This window comes from Abramis brama (assembly GCF_963993115.1).
Source record: "Abramis brama genome assembly, chromosome: 23".
NCBI classification, from domain to species: Eukaryota; Metazoa; Chordata; class Actinopteri; order Cypriniformes; family Leuciscidae; genus Abramis; species Abramis brama.
In genome coordinates, this window is record NC_139985.1 from 760,801 (window position 1) to 788,491 (window position 27,691).

At 38.5% G+C, this 27,691-nt stretch overlaps 2 protein-coding genes across 4 annotated transcripts in view; one reads left to right on the plus strand and one right to left on the minus strand.

Moving 5' to 3' along the window:
- ldb1b (LIM-domain binding 1b) overlaps positions 1-27,691 on the minus strand; it is a 45,489-nt gene that overhangs the window by 7,636 nt on the left and 10,162 nt on the right. Inside the window, exons 1-8 of one of the 3 annotated variants that reach the window (XM_084101730.1) lie at positions 20,994-21,061; positions 14,238-14,340; positions 10,484-10,528; positions 9,485-9,560; positions 9,258-9,360; positions 8,833-9,005; positions 8,349-8,471; positions 8,168-8,251 (exon numbers count right to left, since the gene is read on the minus strand). In XM_084101730.1, the coding sequence (XP_083957856.1) occupies positions 8,168-8,251; positions 8,349-8,471; positions 8,833-9,005; positions 9,258-9,360; positions 9,485-9,560; positions 10,484-10,528; positions 14,238-14,340; positions 20,994-21,018 (732 nt within the window). In that variant the 5' untranslated portion in view covers positions 21,019-21,061. Of the gene's footprint in view, positions 1-8,167; positions 8,252-8,348; positions 8,472-8,832; positions 9,006-9,257; positions 9,361-9,484; positions 9,561-10,483; positions 10,529-14,237; positions 14,341-18,375; positions 18,633-20,993; positions 21,062-27,691 lie in introns of those variants that run through there. The other 2 variants (XM_084101732.1, XM_084101731.1) reach the window with 2 other exon arrangements.
- LOC311074828 (piggyBac transposable element-derived protein 4-like) lies at positions 1,535-4,790 on the plus strand. Its single transcript, XM_084101729.1, has 2 exons — positions 1,535-1,811; positions 2,728-4,790. The coding sequence occupies exons 1-2, from the start codon at positions 1,669-1,671 to the stop codon at positions 4,538-4,540; spliced, it is 1,956 nt and encodes a 651-aa protein (XP_083957855.1). The 5' UTR covers positions 1,535-1,668; the 3' UTR covers positions 4,541-4,790.

A 27,691-nucleotide genomic window follows, 5' to 3' on the forward strand; every position in this document is an offset into this window, starting at 1 on the left:
ACATTTACACCTAGTCACATTGTGTGTTTTCGCAAAACTAAATCGGATCTTCTATTCCCGTGTTATATGCAGATTTAATGTAGGCCTAGTTCACGTCACCAAAAGCAACAGATATGACCAGCATTTTATTGATCATCATAAGCTCATTTCAAAATCAGCGATAGGAGAGAGCGACAGCAGCACTGGTAACCGTTAGCCTAATATCATTTCGTTTCTTTACTATTAATGAATATGATTGTGTGATGAGTGTCTACGACTTACTTTCACTTTAATTCGCGGCAGTTTGCGCGTTAGCTTGATGAATGGATCGCTCATCTGTCGCGCGTGTTGCAGTAGCGTCATCATATCTGGCTATAACATGACATATAGCCAATAACACGCTCTCACACGTTTATTTTTAGCACTGTTGGGAGGACTCTCTCACTTAAAATCCAGCAGTTCCCGCACATTCCCACACTATTTCAGTGATTGGCTCAATGGTTGCGAATCGTCGCTCCCATTTGAATAAAGTTAAGCACGTTATCAAATGTTCACATCACGCAGTTGCGACCCCGTCCTCTTGCTTGCTTTCCATGTGAAATCAATGGTATGCTTCGCTTCATCGCGCTGTTGTCTTCAGTGTATTGAGAACAGCCCGTCACTCGCGCACTGTGCTCGTAAATTATTTTTCAAGTTCGCACATAACTATTTTTAGGCGCAAATGCGAGTGAATTACTCGCACTGTAGAGCCCTGTGTCTATGTGGTGTTTTTAACCACTCTAACTCTGCGGCCAACCGCGGACCCACCGGTGGGTCCAAAATTGCATCATCATAATCATTTTAAAAAATCTCTAAGTTGTGCATCACAAACATAAATATATATGGTATTGTTTGAAAGCTTAGAACCTCAGCTTTCAGGAAATCCCCATCACTTTTGCATTTATGTTACATAGAAGAAGATAATAAGGTCTAAATTCGACCCCCCCGCAACGACCCCCCCTTGAAAAAATGGTATGAGCGATATTAAATTTAATATTTCTATCACATAAACTCACCAATAATAGACAAGTCATATATCAAATGAAAGCTCTCACTCTCAAGAATATCACTGTGTAGTTTATTTCATCGATCCAACAATTTACAGTAACATTATTATCAAAAGATTCACAAAAACTGAATCGATTCTTTTGAACAAGTAAACACATGAGTCATTTTCCTGCTCGGATCACTTACTCCGTGTGGAGTTACTAGCCACAAACGCTATATCAGCTCGTTCCTTAGGTTGTTTTCTTCAAAATGAGAGTATTTTCACATGTCTGTGAGCATGCATGGCCAACTGACACTGTAATATGTCACCGATGTCCAGATCAAAACATGCGATGCAGATAAATCCTTTTAGTGGATCGTCTCTATCAGGCGCGATGTCTGATGACGTCATCACGTATTGCGTCATACGTCAAAAAAGGTGAGCTTTTTAGTGACCGATAGACATGTCGATCATGATTGTAGACCAATCAGAGCCCGAGATCTCCCTTTGCAAAGTTTAGGAGGCGGGTCGTCTTTATGAATTTCCAGCGGCTGACAGCAATCAGAGCAGATGAGTTTGGCGTGGTTAGTGACAGGTTGGATATTGGTTTTTCGAGTTATTGCGTGCTTTTTAGGACTGATTGGAGTGTTTGTTTTTGAACAATGGCTTCAAGAAAGTTTTTTGTCGGTGTGGAGGCTGTTTTGGCAGAGCTTGATCGAGAGAGTGATACTGAAACTTGCAGTGATGGAAGTTTTGACTCCGTTAGACAAGCAGCCTACAATGCGGGCGAAGATCCTGAATTTGAGTAAGTACCCATTTCGAACTTATAAACGTTGTATTTGTGTATTTCATGAACAAATGCATGCAACAATACAAAATATGCATGCAACAGTATAAAATATGTATGCAACAGACATCGAGAAATATTATAACCCATGCACGCGATGATTCAGAATCGCATGGGTGGTTTAGTTAGCAAGCACATGCAGATTTTTTTTTAGTGTGTCGCGTGTTTGTGCATGAGTATTTGAGAATTTTTCACCTAAAAACATATGCATGCATTGCGTAAGTACCCATTTCGAACTTCTAAACATTGTATTTGTGTATTTCATGAACAAATGCATGCAACAATACAAAATATGCATGCAAAAGATATCGAGAAATATTATAACCCATGCACGCGCTAATTCAGAATAGCATGGGTGGTTTTGCTAACTAAGCACGTGCGGATTTTTTTGTGTGTGTCGCATACATGTTTGTGCATGAGTATTTGAGCATTTTTTTCACCTAAAAACATATGCATGCAATGATAAAATAAGCTTGGGAGCTTTTGCAAGCATTTTGTGCTTTTTTGCAGTTGCACCCACATGTGCTAAAATAATTTGACATGCATATTTTTAGTTTTGCACGCGTTTGTTCATCACTTGCATTGATGCATGTGTGTATGTCAAAAGCAAATACTCCCAAGCTTATTTGAACTATGGCATGCATATGTGCAGCTTTTTTTATTTACATTTTTTTTGTAATCTATACATAAAATGCGTTCTACATGTTTCTGTTGCATTCATATTTGAATGCACATTTATTTGTGTATCTTATGTGGATATGCAAGTTATATTCTTGTATCTGTCATGTGCATATGTGAATTATTTTTGTGCATGTAATATCAGCATGCATTTCTAAATAGCAATGCGGATTTATAAATGTATTTTGTTTTGCAGTCTGGACAGTGAGGAAGAGTGGCAGCCAGATTTGCCATGCACCAGCAGCAAGGAGGTTGTTTCCCGACCTCATACCTCCAAGACGCCCACATCCTCTGTTGGTGATTCTGTGAGGCCACAAAGAGCTGGAACTGCCAGCAAGCAAACCAGAGGGAGGTCTCATGTACAGGGGACAAAAAGGTCAGCAAGTGCGATGTCTGAGGATGATGGCACAGAAAGGTGGAATGACTGCAGTGTGGAGGATGAGGTTCCAGCGCTGCCAAATTTCCTCCCAAAAAGAAACCCAGGAGCGCAGCTTGTAATGGACAGGATCTATTCCCCTCTGCAGCTCTTTCAGCTCTTCTTTACAGGCTCTGTGGTGGAAACCATTGTGAAGAACACCAACACCTTTGCACAAATGCGGGCGGAGGCTGGAAAACGTTTCCTTTGGTTGCCTTTGAATGCACACGAACTGTATCAGTACATCGCACTTGTCATCTACATGGGGCTCCTCGGTGCAAAAAACATCGTTGATTACTGGTCTGGTAAAGAAATTTATCGCCTACCATTCCCAAAATCGGTCATGTCAAGGTCCAGATTTCAGGCCATTTCTTGGAACCTGCATCTTAGCAATCCTGAGGATGATCGAGACAACTCAAGAAAAGTGGGAACTGAAGCCTACGACAGACTTCACAAGATCAAGCCCCTGTACAATGACATCGTCTTGGCATGCAAAACCTATTTCCATCCAGACAGACAGCTAGCAGTGGATGAGAGGATGGTGGCTTCAAGGGCGCGAATCGGCATCAAGCAGTACATGAAAGACAAGCCGACCAAGTGGGGCTACAAACTCTTCGTGCTGGCTGATTCTGCCTGTGGTTACACATGGAACTTCTTCGTTTATGAAGGCAAATCTTCCCTGGCCACTGGAAAAGGGCTCAGTTATGATTCTGTAATGCAGCTTCTGGATCTGTCACTTCTCGGCAAAGGCTACCAGCTTTTTATGGACAATTTCTATACGAGCCCATGCCTTTTTACGGACTTGCTTGCCAAGAAGACTCTGGCGTGTGGCACTATACGGACCAACCGGCGGGGCTTCCCCAAAACCAAGGCGAATGACATCAGCCGCAGAGCCCAAAGGGGAACCATTCGATGGCTTCGAGACGGGAAGCTTCTCTTTGTAAAGTGGATGGACACAAGAGAGGTGACTATGTGTTCAACAATGCACAAGGCATATGATGGTGATGAGGTCCTCAGGCGTGTCAAGAGTCCCGAAGGTGTATGGGAAAGGCACAGTGTCCCGATTCCAGCAGCAGTGAAGGACTACAATAAACACATGGGAGGTGTGGATCTGTCGGATGCCCTCATCGGGTACTATAATGTCCTGCACAAAACGAAGAAATGGTACAAGACTTTTTTTTTCCATTTTGTCGACATTGCAGTAGTAAACTGTTTCATTCTGCACCAGCACCACTGCAAATCCCAGAACAAAAGTCCACTCAGCCAGAAGGAATTTAGGGAGAGGCTTGTGTCTGAGCTGGCTACACAATCCAGCACCTCAGATGCCCCGGAGCCGTCCACATCGCATGCCCCGGAGCCGTCCACATCGCATGCCCCGGAGCCGTCCACATCTGCCGCAGCAGGTGAGCAATGTTGTCCGGAGTACTTTGGGTCAGATGCCGCAAGTGGGAGGAGAATTTGTGCTTTGTGCAAACTTTCAGGCCTCAAAGTAAAGACTCCATTGTACTGTACAAAGTGCAATGTACCATTGTGCTTGGTGCCATCTAGAAACTGTTTTAGAAAATGGCACACTGATGGACACTCGTCTGGATAATGTGCAGTTCCGTCAACTATTGCAATATTTCAACGTTTGCAAAAAACAAAAACTTGTGTCCTTTTTTCTTTTTCTTCTATAGTAACTTGTTGACTCTTTATAGTTACTATGTGCTGTATATAGTTATTTTATATCTTAGATTAGTATATTGTGTTTTTGCACTGTTTTTTGCACATTTTTCTCTAAAACATTTAATTTATTTTCTTGGAGTTTATTATCTTTATGTATAATAAAATACAAGAACTGCTACTTTCTGCTACTTTTCATTATTTTGTTAATATATTACATGACATGGGTTAAGTTAGGTGATAAAGTGTTTATTCTCTTGTCAAATGTAACATGGTAAAAATAGTATTTTACAGGTAATAAGCCTGTTTTTGCACTTTGAATAATTTGGGTTTATGGAGTAAACGTGGAGACTTCAGAGAAGACATTGCCTTTCTTCAATTAAAGCTAAATAACTTTTGTTAAGAAGATGATAGAAAGATCATTCTTTTTTTGTCTATTCACTGCCACCTAGATGATTCAAAAGAAACCTTCCGCAGGGAAATACACCAAACGGGTCCTAAATTACAGACTCTCAAATAAAAACTTTTTTTTAAAAATTAATCAATATCTGACTTTTCATCCTTGTTTATCATAGAATTGTGAATAAATACAATAAAATATATGACATTATCCACCACTGGGTTAAAATGTAGAGTGTTTTCTGTAAAATGAGACCATTTTTATCCATTTACTCCAATGTATGTGGGTAGGACGCTCTTTTAAATTCAGGTATTCCCAATTCTTTTAACAATCAAAAATGGAGACTGTAAATGTAGACTTGGAGACGCTAGTGACTCCTTTCAGTTAAATCTCAATAACTTTTGTTAAGAAGGGGATAGAAAGATCATTCTTTTTTTGTCTATTCACTGCCACCTAGATGATTCAAAAGAAACCTTCCGCAGGGAAATACACCAAACGGGTCCTAAATTACAGACTCTCAAATAAAAACTTTTTTTTAAAAATTAATCAATATCTGACTTTTCATCCTTGTTTATCATAGAATTGTGAATAAATACAATAAAATATATGACATTATCCACCACTGGGTTAAAATGTAGAGTGTTTTCTGTAAAATGAGACCATTTTTATCCATTTACTCCAATGTATGTGGGTAGGACGCTCTTTTAAATTCAGGTATTCCCAATTCTTTTAACAATCAAAAATGGAGACTGTAAATGTAGACTTGGAGACGCTAGTGACTCCTTTCAGTTAAATCTCAATAACTTTTGTTAAGAAGGGGATAGAAAGATCATTCTTTTTTTGTCTATTCACTGCCACCTAGATGATTCAAAAGAAACCTTCCGCAGGGAAATACACCAAACGGGTCCTAAATTACAGACTCTCAAATAAAAACTTTTTTTTAAAAATTAATCAATATCTGACTTTTCATCCTTGTTTATCATAGAATTGTGAATAAATACAATAAAATATATGACATTATCCACCACTGGGTTAAAATGTAGAGTGTTTTCTGTAAAATGAGATCATTTTTATCCATTTACTCCAATGTATGTGGGTAGGACGCTCTTTTAAATTCAGGTATTCACAATTCTTTTAGCAATCAAAAATGGAGACTGTAAATGTAGACTTGGAGACGCTAGTGACTCCTTTCAGTTAAATCTCAATAACTTTTGTTAAGAAGGGGATAGAAAGATCATTCTTTTTTTGTCTATTCACTGCCACCTAGATGATTCAAAAGAAACCTTCTGCAGGGAAATACACCAAACAGGTCCTAAATTACAGACTCAAATAAAAACTTTTTTTTTAAATTAATCAAAATCTGACTTTTTATCCTTGTTTATCATAAAATTTTTAATAAATACAATAAATATATATGCAATATTCCACCACTGTGTTAAAATTTAGAGTGTTTCCTGTAAAATGAGACCATTTTTTTCCATTTACTCCAATGTATGTGGGTAGGACGCTCTTTTAAATTCAGGTATGCTCTTTTGTTTCAGAAATAAAAAATGTACACCGTAAAAGTAGACTTGGAGACACCAGTGACTCCTTTCAGATAAATCTCAATAACTTTTTTTTAGAAGGTGATATCAAGAAAAATCTTTTTTCCCCTGTTTACTGCCACCTAGTGGAATCAAAAGAAACTTTTTAAAGGGACATAGAAAAAAAAGGTCAAAAATTTTTTTTTATATATATAAAATATTAATTAAAAACAGTATCAAAAAATGACTTTTTATATGTGTTTATCATACAATTGTGAATTTATACAATATAATATATGCAATATTCCACCACTGTGTTAAAATTCAGAGTGTTTTCTGTAAAATGAGACCATTTTTATCTATTTACTCCAATGTATGTGGGAAGGACACTCTTTTAAATTCAGATATGCCAAATCCTCTAAAAAATTCAAAATATGCTGCAGAGTTTAAGTGGTTAATCTGCTTTAAGACAAACCATGTGTAAATTCATAAGTCGACTCCATTGCTGAGTATTTCCTCCTTAAAACTGCAGTGAACCAAAGACAGTCTCAAAAACACGCTTTGAAATCGCTGGTGTTTCTGACGTCACAAACTACCTTGTAACCAATCAGATCAACGTGTGATCGTCAACCAGTGGATCTCTGAGCTGAGTGAGTGGAGGCGGGGCTCATTTGCATATTCATAGACCCGCGCATACTAAATGAGGCAAGGGTGTCGAGTTACATTCAAGATATTTTAAGGCATGGAGAATATTTTTTTTCAAGGAAAAACTCATTTTGGTGATCAAAGATGAGTTTTAAGAGATACAATTATTGACTACCGGTAGACTTTAATAAAGTCTTGTAAACACAGTTTACTTGCATTGTCGGGTTACTGGCTTGCATGTAAACTGGGACAACTGGTTTTCAGCATATTGGTGTGCTAAATATAAATGTTACTTTGTACAATCTTCATATTGCATTCCTTCTAAGATGACAGAAAAATTTACTTGCAATTGCTGTCCTGCAGGAAACCATGAGAGCAAGTGCGTTTTAGAGACACATGGAATAGCGACCTGGATGCACCAGGAAGGAGCGGGACATTTTGTTGATAAAATGATTGTGATTGAGGAACAGCGTGAGAACTTTACTATGTCTGGTCAAAATCCATCTTTGCAGCGCAGAGGTGACAGAAGTGGCATTAATACATTTACAACGCATTTAAAATTACATAAGATTATTTTTATTATTATTCAATATTTAAATATAAAATTATTTCCAAATGTAACTTTTTAATTAAAGGGTATTTTAAATATGAAACTAAAACCGGTAAAGTTTAATTTGATATTTAGATACATTAAGTTAAAGTAAAAGAAAAAAGACAGACTTTTTATGGCCTTAAATAAAAAAAAACTAATTTAAGACTTTTTAAGGATCTGTGAGTGATAAACACACTTGGAAAACACTAGTGAGTGTTTTGAAACTACAGTAGTCAACATTTAAAGTGGATAAACACCTTTCATCAAAGTTGTCCATGAATTTTGAACAATATCCGTTCTTGTCCGATGAACTTTTCTGATCCACTTCAAATGTTGACTACTGTAAATGCTGTTTTCAAATGTATCCCGATTAATGTACAGGAAGTGTTGTGTTCGTACTCTGAGGTAGTTGAGGGTGGAGTTTGACAGGCCGCATCTGGTGATGTTTTTGGACAGCTGATCCAACATCTGCGGGTCTTGTGCCTAAGACGGAAACAAAAGCACACGATCATCAGGTTTGAAACATCAGATACACAATAAACACGTAATTCTAGAGCGAGACCCAGGAGGAGGAACTGACATGCATGGCCAAGATGCTGCGGGGAATGAGCTCTCTGTGCTGCCGGATGCTGAAATGCCACGTCTTTATTCTCATCATGTCATCAAACATGAACTCCAGGTAGAGACGGCCCTCCACACACACCTGAGAAGACCAGCAGAGTTACACACACACACACACACTGTGGAATGGTTTACCTCATTACATCCAGCTTAGAGAATTTAAACGACATTTAAAATCATATTTTTTTATTCTGGCGTTTGAGTGTTGTGTTAGTGGTGTAACGGGTTTTCATTAATGCCTCATTGATTCTCTGGTTTTATCTTTGACTGTGTTGTAATGATATAGAACTTGAATGTGATTTTATGATTATTTTGCTTTGTCCCATGTACAGCACTGCGATCAACTGTTGTTGTATTAATATGTGCTTTATAAATAAACTGAACATTGAACACACACACACACATATACATACCAAAAACGTTGCATTAAACAACACACACACCTGCGTGAACATGGGTTTGCCGTTCTGCGTGACCATAGTACACTGATCACAGTCCAGAGACACGAAGTTGTTGTGGAAAGACTCTTTCGGGTGTTTCAGGACGTAGTAGAGCTCGTTGGCGCCGCCCTCAAACACACTCCTGAAGTAACGAGGAATCAGCGTCCGACCAATCGCTGAAGAGAGATGATAATGCACCCGTCAGAAAAACAAATCAATTCAATTCTCAAGTGTCAGGAAAATCTTTAACTGAATGTAATGAGCAGCGCAATATTAATGTGCACTTATTAAAAATGCTCTATGAATAACTAAAACCTCGTTTACAGCAGGTAATGTTTGTCTCGAGCAACTCGATCACAGGTTATCAGCCGTAAATACAGATGCAAACTTGTTAATTAATATCTTATTGTCTGATATGTGACACTCACTGTATCGTTTAGGACCGTCCTCCAGACAAAACGTGATGGTGAGCATTGCGTCATCCTCAAAGAATTCGGTAGTGAACGCGTCCCACCACAGATTATCACACTCCTGAGAGAGGAAGAGAAGTCGATCAGTCAGCTGATGTTATAGAGGGTTCATGTCACGCATATATAAAGCATCTTAAAAGTGTTGCTGATAGTGAAGCATGAAACGCACAGAACATCAAACTCACCTCCGTCCAGTTCTGAAGCCGTTTGTTGAGTTCAAATATCCTGTAGTCTGTCTGATTCCCATAAGGTGTGTGTCTCCTGAGACAGAGAGTGTGTGTTAACACTCAGACATGCACTGACACTTCATGCACTTTATATGCTTTAACACAATCATAGTAGTTCTTTTAATAATGAATATCCTAATACAGCATCTGTATGTTTTAATCCAAGTGTATTAATCCTGTAATTCTACTGTATTATATTTGATACACACTAAGGCCTGTAAATGATCAAAATCATCTGATAAACCTGTCGCACTCAATCTCCTCCAGTGCTTCTGTGTCTGATCGAGAGTTTAGACTCTTTTATCCAGTAAAAGTCTTTCAGTGTAACTGTACAAACGTCCTCCTTCAGCTCGAGCTTCACGAGTCTTTCTGCTGTCAATCTGCACTGATTTTATCAAGGAAACGTAAGAATAACTTTGATATTGTTAGTAATATTTCAGCTGGACTGAAGCAGGTTTACTTGATTATCATCATCATTTATTCTAAAAATCACGAGTATCAAATATGATCATCAGGCTTTTGAGGAAGGGTTATTTGTTCATCTTTCAATCATCGTTGTATTGCACTGCATTATGTTTTAAAACTACAGCTTTGATCATAAAACGACGCTCACTAAGACATATTATTGGCAGATATTGATATTTATATGCATTATGCAAGTATCTGCTATAAAGATCTCGATGTACATTAAAAGCATCAGAATTTCATCACTTTCAGTGCATATAAATATCAGCTTCTGCAGAAAATTTTTGCTCAGTTTGAGTCTCTGAATAAAATTAAGGTGTTTTTTCCTCCATATTCTCACTATATCAGACTACATGAGTCTGATGCATCAATCAAAAAACACATGCAAACGTTTTTAAATATATTTTGGCTAAAGGTTAAATTAACGGTTTAATAACAGATTTTTCTGACTATTATTTCATATGTCAGGTTTTCCAGGTGTAAAGGCCTCACCCGATGCCCGGCTCCAGGTATGTTGGGGGGTACATGGGCGTCGGGCTGCGGAAACAAGACAGAAAACAAGACGACCATGAAAGATAATGTCAAAAATAATCTGTGCTTCATTTGTTTTTTAGATGTCATTTCACAGTATCATTTTGGACAGAGATTTCAGTTTTATTACAGAAGAAATGGTCTTATTTTTGTTCTTTTAGATAACGCAGTCAAAATCATGTGTATGCTTGGAAAAGGGTCATATCCACAAATCTAAATTTACAGCTTCGAAACCAAAGTTAATTGTCTTTTGCTCTGAATTAAAAATCCCTATGTAAATTTAAAAGAAACTAAAGCAATTAAAACATCCCAGATATTAAATAAGATTATAAAGGTCACCTGTGAACAGAGATACCATGTTTAAATGAGATCTTTCTATCCGCCTACTTGAGTCAAAATGAAAGTAATGCAAATTTATTTCTTTGCCTTTCTTTTTACTTCATTGCTTATTTAATAATTGTCTGTATTATCTGTTTAAATGTCATTACTCGGTGTCCCTCGTACAAAGTCAATTGTTCTACTCATTGTTAATTTCAAATGTCAGTAGGATTAATGTTAATGGAATGAATGTTAAATGTTGTTACTTGCAAAAATTGTTAATAAAAAAAACAAAAAACAACACAGACAGGAAGACAGTCGTTTTCTGCATGTTATCAGCGTGCCACAGTAGATCTGACCCCCACTAGACTTTACAGCCCTGGCATACTGGAAACCACACCCTCTTCCTCGAATACGGTCTAATCCTGCACCCTGAGTGACAGATCGTGTCCACCACAGACAGGGGTGAGCACTTCATGTTCCAGCATCTGACAGAGACTAGCGCTGATGCAGATCTTCTCACCGCACAGCATCCAAACACACACTGAACCGCACAATTATTCTTTTAGGGTAGTTTTTTCTGTAGCTCAAACAGAAGAGCATTGGCGCTTGCAACGCCAAGGTCATGGGTTCGATTCCCAGGGAAAGCAAGAACTGATAAGAATGCAAATGTGTACCTTGAAATGTAATGTAAGTCGCTTTGGATAAAAGCGTATGCCAAATGCACAAATGTAAATTTTTAGTGCTCAAAAATATTCTTATAATATCCCTTGACTGACAGGGTTTCTAAAATAAAATGTAATGCCTTTCTGACCTTTTAAGACCCACACAAATTAAATTAGTATCCGTGTGTCTAGTGATGCGCCGATGTGAAAATTGTGGCCAATACCGATAACCGATATTAATATTGCTGTTATGGCCGATACCGATATTTACAGATGTCGATATCTCTGTATAGAAAACACATTTTTATGATAATCAAATAAAGAGCTATTTTCCAAAGCTATTTTTTTTTTACTTTTGTAATTTATTTTCAGAAATGACTGATATTGGGCACCTTTACCTGTGTGCAAAATATGTCATCAGATTTTCAGAAGAAAAAAATAAATATTTATATAAAAATACAGTTTTATAAAGGATACAAGTGTGTCCTGAATTCACACTATGAATAAGGATGAAAAGGCAATGAATAGGCAATGTCAATGTCTGAGAGTTTTGTATAACATGCTCATTGGGTTAAATGGTAAGATTGACGAGTGCTGAGAAACTGTGCTGTTGAATGTACGCCTCCAGCCTATAGTTCAACGATTGCGTACGCTGCTCTGCACCTAACCTCTGTCATTAAGAAACATTAAGAAACATCCAGAAATTTCCCAGATATTTATAAACACCCCTCAGCAATCTCTGATATATTAAGTGAATCCAACAAAATCCCAGTGCATAAACTTTCAATTATGTCCATGGTTCACGTCAACACACGCTGATCACTTGCTACGTGTAGGATAGAATCAAGTTGGGCTGCAGCTACAGTGGATATTTTAATTGTTAGAAAATTATTTCACAAAAAACAAAAAAACAAAAACAGGCGGACGGGACAGTTCTCCGTTACGGACGTGAGCGCTCTGAAAGCGGCACTAAAAGACTGCTTTAAAACTTTCACAGAGACCTCAAGCAGAAAGCACAAAGCCTGTCTTTAAATTTAATTTCGTTTTGTATTAATTGTATCTTAATTTTAAATCAATGTTTCATCAACCAATTGTCTGGATTTAATAAATAAGAAGTAAATATAGTAGAAAATATTTAATCACGACACGGAGGCGCCGGCGCGTGAACTGGAGCTCGTCTCATAAATGAACTGAATCTCAGCGTATAAGGCAGCCTTGCCTCACAGACCTGAGACATATATAGAAAGCTTGAAATGTGTACTTTTAAACAGAACAATTCAAAACGAAAGAAAACAGACTGTTCTCTACTTATGTCATCCGTATGAAATGTGCATTTCTCTCTGGCGCGTTCACTACTGCGAAGATCGCGAGTCAGCATCGTCAACTTCATCTTCAACTTCACGTCAAATTCCATCCATTCAATTGTGAAACAAAACTCTTCTTATCACTCAAGGAAGATATTTTTCCACCTCCACATAGGCTGTTTTTTTACTAGGGTGACAATACATCATTTAGAGTAAAAGCAAGCTGCAGCCGATCGATACTGTATAGGCTACTGACCCGGCCTGGAAGTGTACGTGCATAGCCCGAAGGACGTTAGCTTAATTTCTACTATGTATGTCGCCAAATATATGGATTGAGCCAAACTGGACTGTTTGGCGATATTATATCAGCGGCCGATATATCGTGCACCACTACGTGTGTCCATTCAGAAAAGCATGACACAATCTGAGAATCTTTACTTGATTAAACACACAGGATTTAGAACGTCTTAGCAAAACAGCAAGTTTAAAATAGTCAAGACATTTTATTTTTATCTGCATATAGTGGGAGTGATCAAGCAACATTAGCAATATTACACTGAATTCGATGGCAGATAAAGTGTACTCTGTAAGTGATATGACTGTATACCGTATCTCTTAAATGTCTGTCGAGTTTGAACTTGCCGCGCTAGCAACTGCTCTCTCCGCGGAAGCTTTGCGTAATAACATATTTTGACTCAACAATATTTCAAGTCTAATTATTTACTTATGTTGCAAGTATCCATTTACATTACATTTTACATTTGGCAGACGCTTTTATCCAAAGTGACTTACATTGCATTTCAAGGTACACATTTACATTCTTATCAGTTCTTGCTTTCCCTGGGAATCGAACCCATGACCTTGGCGTTGCAAGTGCCAACGCTCTTCTGTTTGAGCTCCAGGAAAGTATCCGTGTAATAAGCGGGATAATGTACATAAGAATGTAAATGTGTACCTTGAAATGCAATGCAAGTCGCTTTGGATAAAAGCATTTTAAATGTAAATGTCCATCCAGCTGGTTGTTATCTCAGAATATACCCCTTCAGGTGTGTGTGTGTGTGTGTGTGTGTGTTATCTCAGAATAAACCCCTTCAGGTGTGTGTGTGTGTGTGTTATCTCAGAATAAACCCCTTCAGGTGTGTGTGTGTGTGTGTGTGTGTGTTATCTCAGAATAAACCCCTTCAGGCTGATGGAAGACCTGATCCTGATCACACTGTCGGGTTTATTCTGAGATAACAACCGGCTGGATGAACATGATCCCTTATTTACATCGCTTTACCATTTACTCTGAGCTTGTAGAAATGCACTCTGATGAAACAGGTGATACTGCCTTTACTTTGGACCTGTTTTTGACTCAACAAGTGGCCCAAATGACTGCCCAGTGTGAGAATATTACAGTGACTGATACAGGGATTAGTCTCAGCTCACCCCACGTCTCGGTCCAGCATGGTGCCGGGGTGGAAGGGGGGGAAAGCACTTCCGTTGGGGGGCTCCTTTGGAGAGTACAGCTTGAACGACTTGGAGGAACAGCCTGAGCGGGGAGAGAGGGAGAGAGAGAGAGAGAGAGAGAGAGAGAGAGAGAGAAATTATTCAACATATCAGTGAAACATCAGGAGAGTTTAATGACATCACATTCATCATCATATTAGAGTGATTTCTGAAGGATCATGTGACACTGAAGACTGGAGTAATGATGCTGAAAATTCAGCTTTGATCACAGGAATAAATTACACTTTACTATATATTCACATAGAGAACAGATGATTTACACTGGAATGATATTTCACTGTTCTTACTGTACGTTACTGTACACTGCCTTGGTGAGCAGAAGAGACTTGTTTCAAAAACATTTAAAAAACCTAATTATTCCAAACTTTTGACCGGCAGTGCTGATTGGTCAGTGATCCAGTGGCGCTAAAACGTGGCGCAAGATGTTGATTTGACTTTTGGGAAAAGAGTGAATGTATACAGAGAGAGAGAGAGAGAGAGAGAGAGAGAGAGAGAGAGAGAGAGAGAGAGAGAGAGAGAGAGAGAGAGAGAGTGAGAGTGAGAGTGTGTGTGTGTGTGTGTGTGTGTGTGTGTGTGTACACATGTTTTTCTATCCCAGTGCGGGACTTAAACCTTAATGCACACACACTCATGGGGACTCGTGTCACTGTGGGCCTAACCTGAGGAAAAAAGCTTATATAAATCAAAGCTTGTATAAATCATACAGAATAATTTTTTTGAAAGTGTCAAATTTCAGTAACCCTTAGTGTGTGTGTGTGTGTGTGATGGGTAGGGTTAGAGTGTGTGTGTGTGTGTGTGTGTGTGTGTGTGTGTGTGATGGGTAGGTTTAGGGGTAGGGTTAGTGTGTGTGATGGGTAAGGCTAGTGCGTGTGTGTGTGTGTGTGTGTGTGTGTGTGAGAGAGATGGGTAGGGTTAGCGTGTGTGATGGGTAGGGTTAGTGTGTGTGATGGGTAAGGCTAGTGTGTGTGTGTGTGTGAGAGAGATGGGTAGGGTTAGCGTAAGGAGCGAGAATATACAGTTTGTACAGTATAAAAACCATTACATCTATGGAGAGTTCCCATCAAGATAGAAAACCAAACGTGTGTGTGTGTGTTAGTACAGTGACGGTCTCACACTCGAGCAGTAAAGACCCTCCATAAACCCAGCGCAGGGGTCGGAGGTCAGCCACACCCCTAACCCTCTCCATCCCGCCAATTAAACACATCTATGACACGATGCATTCAGCCACAATGAGGTCACGACCCCTGTTGTCGCGGAAACAGCTCCGCCTCATAATGACGGCTCGACGTGTCTCGCAAATAAATCAGAGAGCTGTCAACGTCACGACGCATCGTAAAATGGAGGGTCGCACGAACAGGAAGACGCTCTCTAATTGATTTATACAAACAACACAAGAATGAAGATGAAAAAGAACATTTGCTCATTTCAGAGTAAGATTCAAAAACACGACAAACAACTACGTGTGTGTGTGTGTGTGTGTGTGTATATATATATATATATACATACATATATATACATACATACACACACTAAATAAATAATTTATACCATCGTTATATATCGCCCAGCCCTAAAATTTGCTTAGTTAAAACATTAAAGCATTATAAAAATGACAATAAGAGTATCTGTAAAGCTGCTGTGAAATGTGTATTAAGAAAAGCACTATAATAATTATGATTTGACTAAAAAAAGGCAGCTTTTCCTATCCAGATACCCATGTTTTTATTGTCATTAAACAACCACCATAAATTATAACCACACAACATTGGCTATTTCTGGATGTTAAATCAAACTTTAACAGTTGCTTTTAACCAAAGTGACTTACAAATGGCACAGAAACATGGCCAGAGAATGAAGCCTGGGCTTGATGAGAAACATGAAGCATGCTGGAGCAAATCTGACTAAAAGAAACCAACAAACACCGTATACTCCTGAAGTGTGAAGCTGATAACCGCCGCTCTCCAGCTCGATGTGAACAGCCCATTAAACGTCTGATTTCCCACAGTTTCACCTCATGCATCTGCGATCTGAAAGGCAGCGTCACTTCTAGGGGTGTCAATATATCGCAATACAGAAATGCAACAATATGCATCATGGCTAGTTCACCAAAAGAGTTTTAGTGTCAGTACTACATTAAACTACTATACATAATGTTGAATATAATGTATAATAATGCAATGGGGAATATTTGTCTGTCCTGATAATGCCAAATGTCTGATGTTACAGTAAGTGGCGTACATGATTTTTAATAAATCTAGTCAGTGACAGAGTTCAAGCATATTCATCTAGAATAATTCTGTTTTCAGCTTCAGAATCATGAATATTGTCATTCTGGTGTCTCTATTGTCCTGTATTTCCATCACCAAGTCCAAGACTATTCATTTACACACACAATATAATACCAAATTTAGCATTTTAATCAACAGTACATTATTGGTTAACCTTTTACCATGTGTCTTGGAGTATCAATAATATAATATTAAAGATACCAAATGACTTCATCTAATCCTGGTTCACACAAACACACTTCTGACCCAACAACAGAACTGACCTGGAGAAAAGCATCCACCTAAAAGACTTCTTTGCTCATATACGTGTGTGTTTCCTAGAGAGAGACAACTGAGCGATTCAGAGCAAAACACCGGACAGCACAAACTTCACTCTCACGCTTAGAAAGTCTCCCGAAATCAGAGCGCATCCTTCATTAAACATTCATAACACAGTCTTCGAGCCATTAAATATTCACCGGACACGGTTTAGTCCAGTCCGACACAAATCCCTTCTAAAACAGGCACGACACCTTTCCACTTCACAGGTCAGAGATGAATAAAACACGAGTTATATTCAGATTAAAGCAGAATTCAGCATTTTTTCCTGCTCAGCCATTAAGCGAGTGAATAAACGTGAGCACTAGATATTAAGAGCGTCCCATTAAGAGATATAAGTCTACTGCTGCTTAATGACTTTCTAAATCAAATCAAACAACAAACTTCCCATGCAGTAAATTGCTTTCTTGAAAACATCATCATCTCTCGGTCTCTCGCATTACTTCAGGCTATGGCCGTAATCTAATTCCCATCTAAACGTGCCACACGATAAGTGCTTACAGGACAGATCTCAACATACAAACTACATACAGTTGTTCTTCATGCCTGACATGACAGGCTAATGGTCCATCGCATGTGAAAAATGGGAAACGATGATCATATGATCTGCTAATGAGTGTTTTCACCACAACACCACAGAGACCCTCGAGACGATGCTGATGGCTTCCAGTAAATGGAAATTACTGCGAATTAACAGGAAAACACTTGAGAGCTACTTTACAGAGTCGACAGCTGCTGATACAGGGATATCTCAGCATTATCGGCACACAAACATTAATACAGTCTTACAGGAGTAAAGCACATCTCTCTCCAAACATCACGGCAAAATGCAGAGTATTTCTGAAATGCAGCAGGACAGATTAAACGTCATGCATGTGTATAAAACCTGCAATAAAGAGTTTAATGACGATTTGAGGAAATAAATAATGTTGTTTAAAAGACAACTCGAGTTTAAGACGTTTTAAACATGTATGTCAGCCTCTCAACAAGTAAAATGTAGTTTAAAGTGTTTGCTCGTGATATAAACATAATGTGAGGGTTTTCATTGTGAATAAACAGCAGATTGTCTGGTCATGAGACCCACAGATCAGTGTGTTTACACTACATTATTACACACACACATTCAGCACTACAACACGTTTAGTGAGAGATCATAATCTGACGGACTTTAATAAGGGAAAACTGACATTACAGATTTAAATGGGAATGATTATTCATAAATAAAAGCCTAGTGATGAGGCCCGAGGCTACATGCTAATGCTAACAGCTCAATAAAACACCGACATGAACCACAGAACCATTGAAATAAAACACCAAAACAAGATCTAATAAAACCGCAAAACATGTCAGAATGAAAGTCGACAATGAAATTAAAATAAAGCCCCTCAGTCTGTTAAAATAAGAGTTAAATGTCCCACAGAAGCGGTGTAAATAAACCCCCTCAGCTTTACCTGAAACACTGACGTAACGGAGGATCGACCGACTCCAAACGGGCTTTATGTGAATCCCGGGACGCGGGAAATCATGAAAATCGGTGTAAAACCATGAGAAACGTCGGTTATTGAGGTAGAATCGTCCGGTTTAACTCGCGCGAGGCCTCGAGCTGAAGGTCCCGCGGCGCTCGTGCTCGATGAACCCGCCTCAAGAGTCTTTGTGTTCACGCGCTGAGCGAACAATAGACGCGCGCAGGCCCGACTGATGCTCTCTCTCTCTCACACACACACACTCTCTCTCTCTCTCTCTCTCACACACACACACACACACTCTCTCTCTCTCTCTCTCTCTCTAAAAAACAAATATATAAATAATACACACACACACACACACACACACACATATATATATATGTGAAGAGTTCAGATGCCTTCTGAAATTTTCTTCTAGAATGATCATTTTTATGAAGCTTGTTTAAGTTCAGTAATTTCATCTAAATGGCAATGAAAATTACTTATTAATTGCCATTTAAGTGAAATTACTGAACTTAAATAAACAAGCTTGATAAAAATGACCATTCTAGAAGAAAATTTCAGATGGCATCTGAAGCCTTTATATATACATATGTAAATTAATATACATTATATATATATATACATTTATTAATATATATTATCATTTTTATACATTCATTGTTTTAATCAATATCATTTTTGTATTTATTATACATAACATTTTTATTATCATTTATTACATAAATCATATATGATTTTTTTTGTACCATTAAATTAGTTTCTTGATCATTGAAATCAATCTATATTCCCCTAATAACTCTTATTCTCAGCGAGTGCTGATGTGCATTCTGTGCCTCTGAATCTCAGACTCGATGTAATCCACTTTATTTGCAGGACAAACATTTACAAAAACCCTTTCTCTCCTTCCCCAGCGCTGTCTGTGTGCTAGCACATCATCTGTCATCACGCATCGACCAATAAAGAAGTAAATCACAACTTACAAAAGTGCACATCAACTCAAGTGCATCTTATATGAGCTCAGTTCAGCATCTCGAGCTCCAGAAGATTTACAGCCTTTTCAAACTCAATCAGCAAGTCACAATATAAAAGAGTTATTAACAACACAACGTGCATATTCTGAGGAGATTAGCATAATTGGGCTTGTCAAAACAAATCAATGATTCAATTACACACGCAAGCATCTCAATTGCATTAGTCCACTTCATAGTCTGATGCTCTTCGACTGACAAGCGGCCGATAAACGACGATCACAGCTGGAGTTCAGATAATCAATCGAGCCGAGGGCGATGCTGAGCCACTTAACGCAGAGCTGGCTAATCAATGACGACGCTATAGACTGACCAGTCATCCAGGGTCACGTCGTGTTGTTAAAAGATGCCAACATGTTTGGGTGGGGGAAGAGAAAGTGTGTGTGTGTGTGTGTGTGTGTTCATATTACATGTGCTCGCTCAAAACACAACCATACAAACAGGCACATAAAAATACACTACCAGTCAAAAGTTCTGGCTATGTCATCAACTCAAACCTTCCTCGCTGTCACTATGGAAACACACTTGTCCCGGGAAGGGATGTGGCATCTAGACGTGTGTGTGTGTGTGTGTGTGTGTGTGTGGGGGTCAAACTCAGGCTCAGGCTTCAGTCTTATCTACAGCTCAAGCTGTGCTGAACATGTGCTGGGCTTCCTCAGAACCGCTCTGGGATCTGCAGGACTAGAGCATGCTGGGAGATCAACAGAGCACACTGTGTGCTATCGTTTATAAAGCCTCTCACAACATCACTCTGACAGCATGGAAGCTTGTTTCTGTATAGAAAATAAATAAATAAATAAATAAAATAAAACGGGTAATTACAACTTTTTTTCTAACAATTCTGAGAAGTCAGAATTGTGAGATAAAAAGTTGCAATTAACTTTATTTAATTTTTTTTATTCTGTGGCGGAAACAAAATAAAAACAGAATTGCGAGAAAAAAAAAAGAGTCAGAATTGTGAGATCAAAAGTTGCAATTACCTTTTAAATTTTTAATTTATAAACAAAATTGCGAGAAACAAGTAAGAATTGCGAGATAAAAAGTAGCAATTACCTTTATTTTTATTATTTTTTTCTGTGGTGGAAAGAAAATAATAAGAGAATTGTGAGATCAAAAGTTGCAATTACCTTTATTATTTTTAATTTATAAACAGAATTGCAAGATGTAAACTCAGAATTATGAGGAAAAAAAGCCAGAATTGCGATATAAAAAGTCATAGTTAGGCTCTGTGTGTTTCTATATGTTTATATGTGAAGAGTTCAGATGCAAAAGCCTCTAAGTCTGAAATTTTCTTCTAGAATGATCATTTTTATCAAGCTTGTTTATTTATGTTCAGTAATTTCACTTAAATGGCAATGAAAATTACCTATTAAATGTCAATTAAGTGAAATTACTGAACTTAAATATATGAGCTTGATAAAAATGATCATTCTAGAAGAAAATTTCAGACTTAGAGGCTTTTGCATCTGAACTCTTCAAGTGTTCCACTGGGAAACGAGCTTCTCAGAGACAAACCCTGCAAAAGATCAACGCCTAAAACAGCAAATAATACAGTAGACGCTCTATTCTCACCCACTGCCTGTAGCTCGTCCATCATGCTGACAGGTTCTGATGCTCTCTCTCTCTCTCTCTCTCTTTCCCCCTCTCTCTCTCTCTCGCTCTCCATCTCTCTCTCTCTCCCTCTCTCTCTTTCCCCCTCTCTCTCTCGCTCGCTCTCCATCTCTCTCTCCCCCCCTCTCTCTCTCTCTCTCTTTCCCCCTCTCTCTCCCCTCCTCTCTCTCTCTTCCCCCCCCCTCTCTCTCCATCTCTCTCTCTCTCCCCCTCTCTCTCTCCCTCTCTCTCTCTTTCCCCCCCTCTCTCTCTCTCCCCCTCTCGCTCTCTCTCTCTCCCCTCTCTCTCCCCCTCTCGCTCTCCTCTCTCTCTCCCCCTCTCGCTCACTCTCTCTCCCTCTCTCTCTCTCTCTCTCTCCCCCTCTCGCTCTCTCTCTCTCCCCTCTCTCTCCCCCTCTCGCTCTCTCTCTCCCTCTCCCTCTCTCTCTCTCTCTCTCTCTCTCTCTCTCTCTCCCCCTCTCTCTCTCTCTCTCTCTCTCTCTCCCCTCTCCCTCTCTCTCTCTCTCTCTCTCTCCCTCTCTCTGGTATCTCTGAGGCCAGGCGTTTGGCTGAAGGGTGTAGTTAAAGTGATGGGGGAAGGTTGAGGACTATCTAACCCGTGTGTGTGTTCTCTAGTCATCAGGAAGTCGAGAGGTATACATCTGTCACAGGCTTGATAACACACACTAACACACACTGGCCCACGCTGGCCTTCACACCAGGAACAACATGAAGATTATGTTACACACTGCAAACAATGATTTTCACAAGTTCAAAACCATGATTACTGGGTTATGTCACAAGAATGTACTATTTCTACTTCAAAATTTCACATTTAAATCAGTGTTACAAGCCGTTTCTCGGCAATTAATTCTGAAATGTAGTTTCTGAGTGAAAATTATTTCTACACCAGTTTTATTTCAGTGTTCGGGTTAGTGTGGGTTCCAACACTTTCTCAAAACATGCAAGTTTAGTTAAAGTCCCCCTGTGGTGTAAATCCAGCTTTTACTGTTGTTTATGTGTCTATGTGGTGTTTTTAATATGCTTTAAAGCTACACTGTGTAGGATTTACTCCCATCTAGCGGTGAAATTGTTTATGATTACCAACTGAATATTACTTTCCAGCCCCTCTCATCCCGAGGGCGTTTTAACACCTACGGCGGCCGTATTATTTCAAATCTGCCGGCAGTCACGAGTAATCTCCCCTCGCATTCGTCACGGCGCCACTGAGTGTCAAAACACGAAAGGCGAAGCTTGAATTTCCAGGTATGTCCCTCTTTGGCTAATGTATTTTCAATATGGAGGCGCAACATGGCTGCCGCCATTCGAGCGGCTCGCTCGTATGTATTCTAAATGGCAGATTATACACTTACGAGAATACTTGATTAGTTGGTTGAAGTGATTACACATTAATGAGAACGTATAATTTTGAAAGAACAAAGTGTTTTTTTCAAAGTGCTAAAAATCAACTTAAAATATTACACAGTGTAGCTTTAAGTCAAACCATGTGTAAATTCATAAATCAAATCAAATCAAGTATATTTGTATAGCGCTTTTCACAATACAGATTGTATCAAAGCAGCTTCACAGTATTAAATTAAAATAAAATAATACAACAAGGTTTGTTTCTAGTGGAATTTATTGATTGATAGAATAAAATTAAATATCCCCAAAATATCCCCAACTGAGCAAGCCAAAGGCAACAGTGGCAAGGAACCGAAAAAACTCCATCAGGTGACCTAATGGAGAAAAAAAAAACCTTGGGAGAACCCAGGCTCAGTCGGGGGCCAGTTCTCCTCTGGCGTTTATGAACTAGAGGCCGGATTGTAGTTTGAACTGTAAGATTAACAATATTATATGAATGCCTGGCCGAAAAGATGCATCTTTAATCTAGTTTTAAACTGGGAGAGCGAGTCTGAGCAGCGAACAGTATCAGGAAGACTATTCCAGAGTTTTGGAGCTAAATGTGAAAATGCTCTCCCTCCTTTGGTGGATCTGGATATCCTAGGTATGACCAAAAGCCTTGAATTTATTGATCTTAAAGAGCGCGATGGATTATAGGGCGATAGAAGATCCGTTAAATAGACTGGAGCTAAACCGTTTAGGGCTTTATAAGTCCTTAGCAATACCTTGTAATTAATACGGAACTTTATAGGTAACCAATGTAGTGATGATAAAATCGGTGTTATATGATCATATTTTCTTGATCTAGTAAGAACTCTAGCGGCGGCATTTTGGACTAACTGTAGCTTGTTTATTGAGGATGCAGGACAACCAGCTAATAAAGCATTACAGTAATCTAGTCTCCAGGTCATGAATGCATGAACTAACTTTTCTGCATCAGAAACTGATAGCATGTTACGTAGCTTAGCTTTTTCTAAGGTGGAAAAAGGCTGTTTTTGTAACATATGAAATATGATTTTCAAAAGACAGGTTGCAGTCTAGTATAACACCCAGGTCTTTTACTGTAGAGGATAAAGTAACAGGACATCCTACGATGTCAAAGTTGTATTGTAAGAGGTTTTGTGGGCGGTTTTTTGAACCGATAAGTATTACCTCTGTCTTGTCTGGATTTAATAAAAGAAAATTATGCGTCATCCAATCTTTTATATCTTTAACACACTCTGTCAATTTGGATAATTTAGCGTTTTCATCTGGCCGTGATGAAATATAGATTTGAGTGTCATCAGCATAACAATGGAAACTAATTCCATGTTTCCTTATAATATTTCCAAGTGGCAGCATATATATTGAGAATAAAAGAGGGCCTAACACAGATCCCTGCGGCACTCCATAGTTTACTGGAGTTATGATCGATTTTTCTCCATTTAAATAGACAAAATGGTAGCGGTCAGATAGGTATGATTTGAACCAGCTTAATGCTTGTCCTTGAACACCAGTATAATTTTGTAGTCGATCTAAGAGTATTGTGTGATCGATAGTATCGAACGCAGCACTTAGATCAAGTAAAACTAGTATTGAGATACAGCCTTGGTCAGAAGCTAATAGTAAATCATTTGTGATTTTAACGAGCGCAGTTTCAGTGCTATGATGCGGCCTGAATCCTGACTGAAACTTTTCATAGATATCATTTTCTTGCAAGAAAGAGCCCAGTTGAGTGGACACAACTTTTTCTAGTATTTTAGACATAAATGGAAGATTCGAAATGGGTCTATAATTTGCTAGATTACTATGATCTAATTGTGGTTTCTTAATGAGAGGTTTTATAACTGTCAGTTTAAATGTTCTTGGAACATGACCTAAAGATAAAGATGAGTTAATAATATTGAGGAGAGGCTCTTCCACTACGGGTAACACTTCTTTCAGTAGTTTAGTTGGTATAGGATCTAATAAACATGTTGTTGTTTTAGATGAAGTGATAAGTTTATTTAACTCTTTTTGTTCTATAGTTGTAAAGCACTGTAATTGTTCTTGCGGGGGGATAATTGAGGCTGAATTATAAGGCGCGATTGAGGATTGAACGTTTACAATTGTGGTTCTGATGTTTTCTATTTTCTCAGTGAAGAACTTCATGAAATCATTACTACTAAACTGTAACGGGATATTTTGTTCGGGTGACGTCTGTTTATTTGTTAGTCTAGCCACGGTGTTAAATAAAAACCTAGGATTGTTTTGGTTATTTTCTATTAGTTTGCGGAGGTGCTCAGCCCTGGCCGCTTTTAGGGCCTTTTTATAACGTGACATACTGTCTTTCCACGCGATTCTAAAGACCTCTAAATTAGTTTGTTTCCATTTACGCTCTAAATTACGGGTTTCTCTCTTTAGAACATGCGTAGTATTATTGTACCATGGTGCTTTAATTTTCTCTCTGACCTTTTTTAATTTAATGGGTGCAACAACATCCAATGTTCTAGAGAGAATGGTGCTCATAGTGCTAGTTAGTTCTTCTAGTTCATCTGTTTGTTTGGGTTCACTGAGCAGCTGAGACAGATTAGATAAGCAATTTGAGAAATTATCTAAGGTGGATGGAAGGATTGTTCTGCCTGGTCGATAACGTGGTGCAGCATGACATATTACAGCAGTACGTAAATATGCAAGTTACCAAGTAATGGTCAGTGACATCATCACTTTGTGGAATGATATCTATATCGGTTGGATTGGTTCCATATGATATAATTAAATCGAGTGTGTGATTAAGACGATGAGTTGGTCCGATGACGTTTTGCTTGACCCCAAAGGAATTTAATAAATCTATAAACGCAGCCCCTAACGCATCATTTGAATTATCTACGTGTATGTTAAAATCTCCAACAATTAATGCTTTATCTACATTGACCAATAGATCTGAGAGAAAATCTGCAAACTCTTAAGGAAATCAGCGTAAGGCCCAGGCGGTCTATATACGGTAGCCAAGGCTAGAGATAATATGGATCATAAGTCGACTCCATTGCTGAGTATTTCCTCCTTAAAACTGCAGTGAACCAAAGACAGTCTCAAAAACACGCTTTGAAATCGCTGGTGTTTCTGACGTCACAAACTACCTTGTAACCAATCAGATCAACATGTGATCGTCAACCAGTGGATCTCTGAGCTGAGTGAGTGAGTGGAGGCGGGGCTCATTTGCATATTCATAGAAACGCGTATACTAAATGAGGCAAGGGTGTCGGGTTACATTCAAGATGTTTTAAGGCATGAAGAAATATTTTTTAAATATGCAATTTTGGTGATCATCAAAGATGAGTTTTAAGGGATACAAGTATTGACTACAGGGGGACTTTAAGAATGCAAATTTAGTGAATATAATTTTTGCATTTATTCCCAGTAACCGGGGAAGACATGACCCATGATGCACTGGTGAAACGGCTGCACATTCACAGATAATGAACAGAAGTGACCCTGAGCTTGAATTCACAGCTCTGACCCGTGAAGCCCCTCCCCCCTCAGTGACACAAAGAGGTAGGCGTGGCCTTGTGATGATTGACAGGTCTCCCACGGGGCTGATGCTCTTCTGTGGCACTATGCTGTAAATCAATGCTCTCTGAAGTGCTGATCACAGCGTTTGGACTGAGATCTGGCGGATCTGAAGCTGGAGGCCTACAGACGTACAGGACGGGTCTCCAGTGACATATTCAGTGATCACTGTGGTGTTTTTAGATGCAGTAAACAGGTCAGTCAAGAGCTGTCAGGATATCTGGTTACTGAACACAACAGACGCCACCTAGAGGCGAAAGTCTGATGGTGTCCGTGATAAACACTATTGCTCAGAAACGGTGCAGTGATAAAACAGCACTATGCTTCATTATCACATGAACTTGTTGCAGTATTTTCCTGTTATCACTGTAAAGCTGCTTTGAAACACTCTGTATTGTAAAAAGCGCTATAAAAATAAAGGAGACTTGATCTTCAATCTTAGTGAAGTGTGACATAACAAAACCTCATATCGATTAGTTTACTTACATTCTTTTCTTTATTTTAAAGTCCCCCTGTGGTGAAAATCCAGCTTTTAATGTTGTTTATGTGTCTATGTGGTGTTTTTAATGTGCTTTAAGACAAACCATGTGTAAATTCATAAGTCGACACCATTGCTGAGTATTTCCTCCTTAAAACTGCAGTGAACCAAAGACAGTCTCAAAAACACGCTTTGAAATCGCTGGTGTTTCTGACGTCACAAACTACCTTGTAACCAATCAGATCAACGTGTGATCGTCAACCAGTGGATCTCTGAGTGAGTGGAGGCGGGGCTCATTTGCATATTCATAGAACCGCACATAATAAATGAGGCAAGGGTGTCGAGTTACATTCAAGATATTTTAAGGCATGAAGACACTTTTTTCAGGAAAAAATGCTTAAATGTGTCATTTTGGTGATCAAAGATGAGTTTTAACCCTCTGGTGCTCTTCTGTCATTTTTGAACGAAATATTTAGTGTTCTTTTTTTTTTCTTCTTTTTTTTTTACTTGGTACGAAACTTGGTAAAGGTTTTGGCACTTGCTGTGTGAACATGAAAAAAATAATGGACATGATTGGAACAGGTTAAATGGACCAAAAAAAATTGTCACACTTGTGCTCCTCGCGGTCAAAAATGAGCAGGAGGCGAGTTTCCTCTAGTGGAAGCGTTTGGTACTGCGGCCCTAACACAATCTCACTGAAATCTAATTTTTTGAGATATCAACTTCAAATTTGGAACAAAACTTGTTTAGATTTATGGCTTTGATTTTCTTGCCGTTTTAGATTAAAACGTGATATTGAAAATATATATTTCATATAAAATTTAAAATAGTATTTTTCATAACAATAAATTTTTTTCATAACAATAATAATTATTTTTTCAAGTTCACTTTTTCAGCAATAATCTGCCAAGTGTCATCTTTAAAAAGAAATCAAACTTAAGTCTGTTTTAAGATTTACGACTGTTTTTACGACTGTTATTACAGTTTAAGTTAGGGTTAGGGTCAGGTCTGTGCTCAAAAAGTGAATAAATGGATTATAAATACTGCATAAATATAATTTAGTGCCATAAAATCCCTTAAAATACAAAATATTACATAAAAAACATTATCAAACTAAAATATAATACATTAATTTCATTGACAAAAACTTTTGGTCATTTTCTCCGCCACACGAAGAGCACCAGAGGGATGTTAAAGAGATTTCTGTATTGTGTGTCTGGAAAAAAACCTCAAATGATGCAAAAATCCTCATTAATCGTCATCGGAGGCTC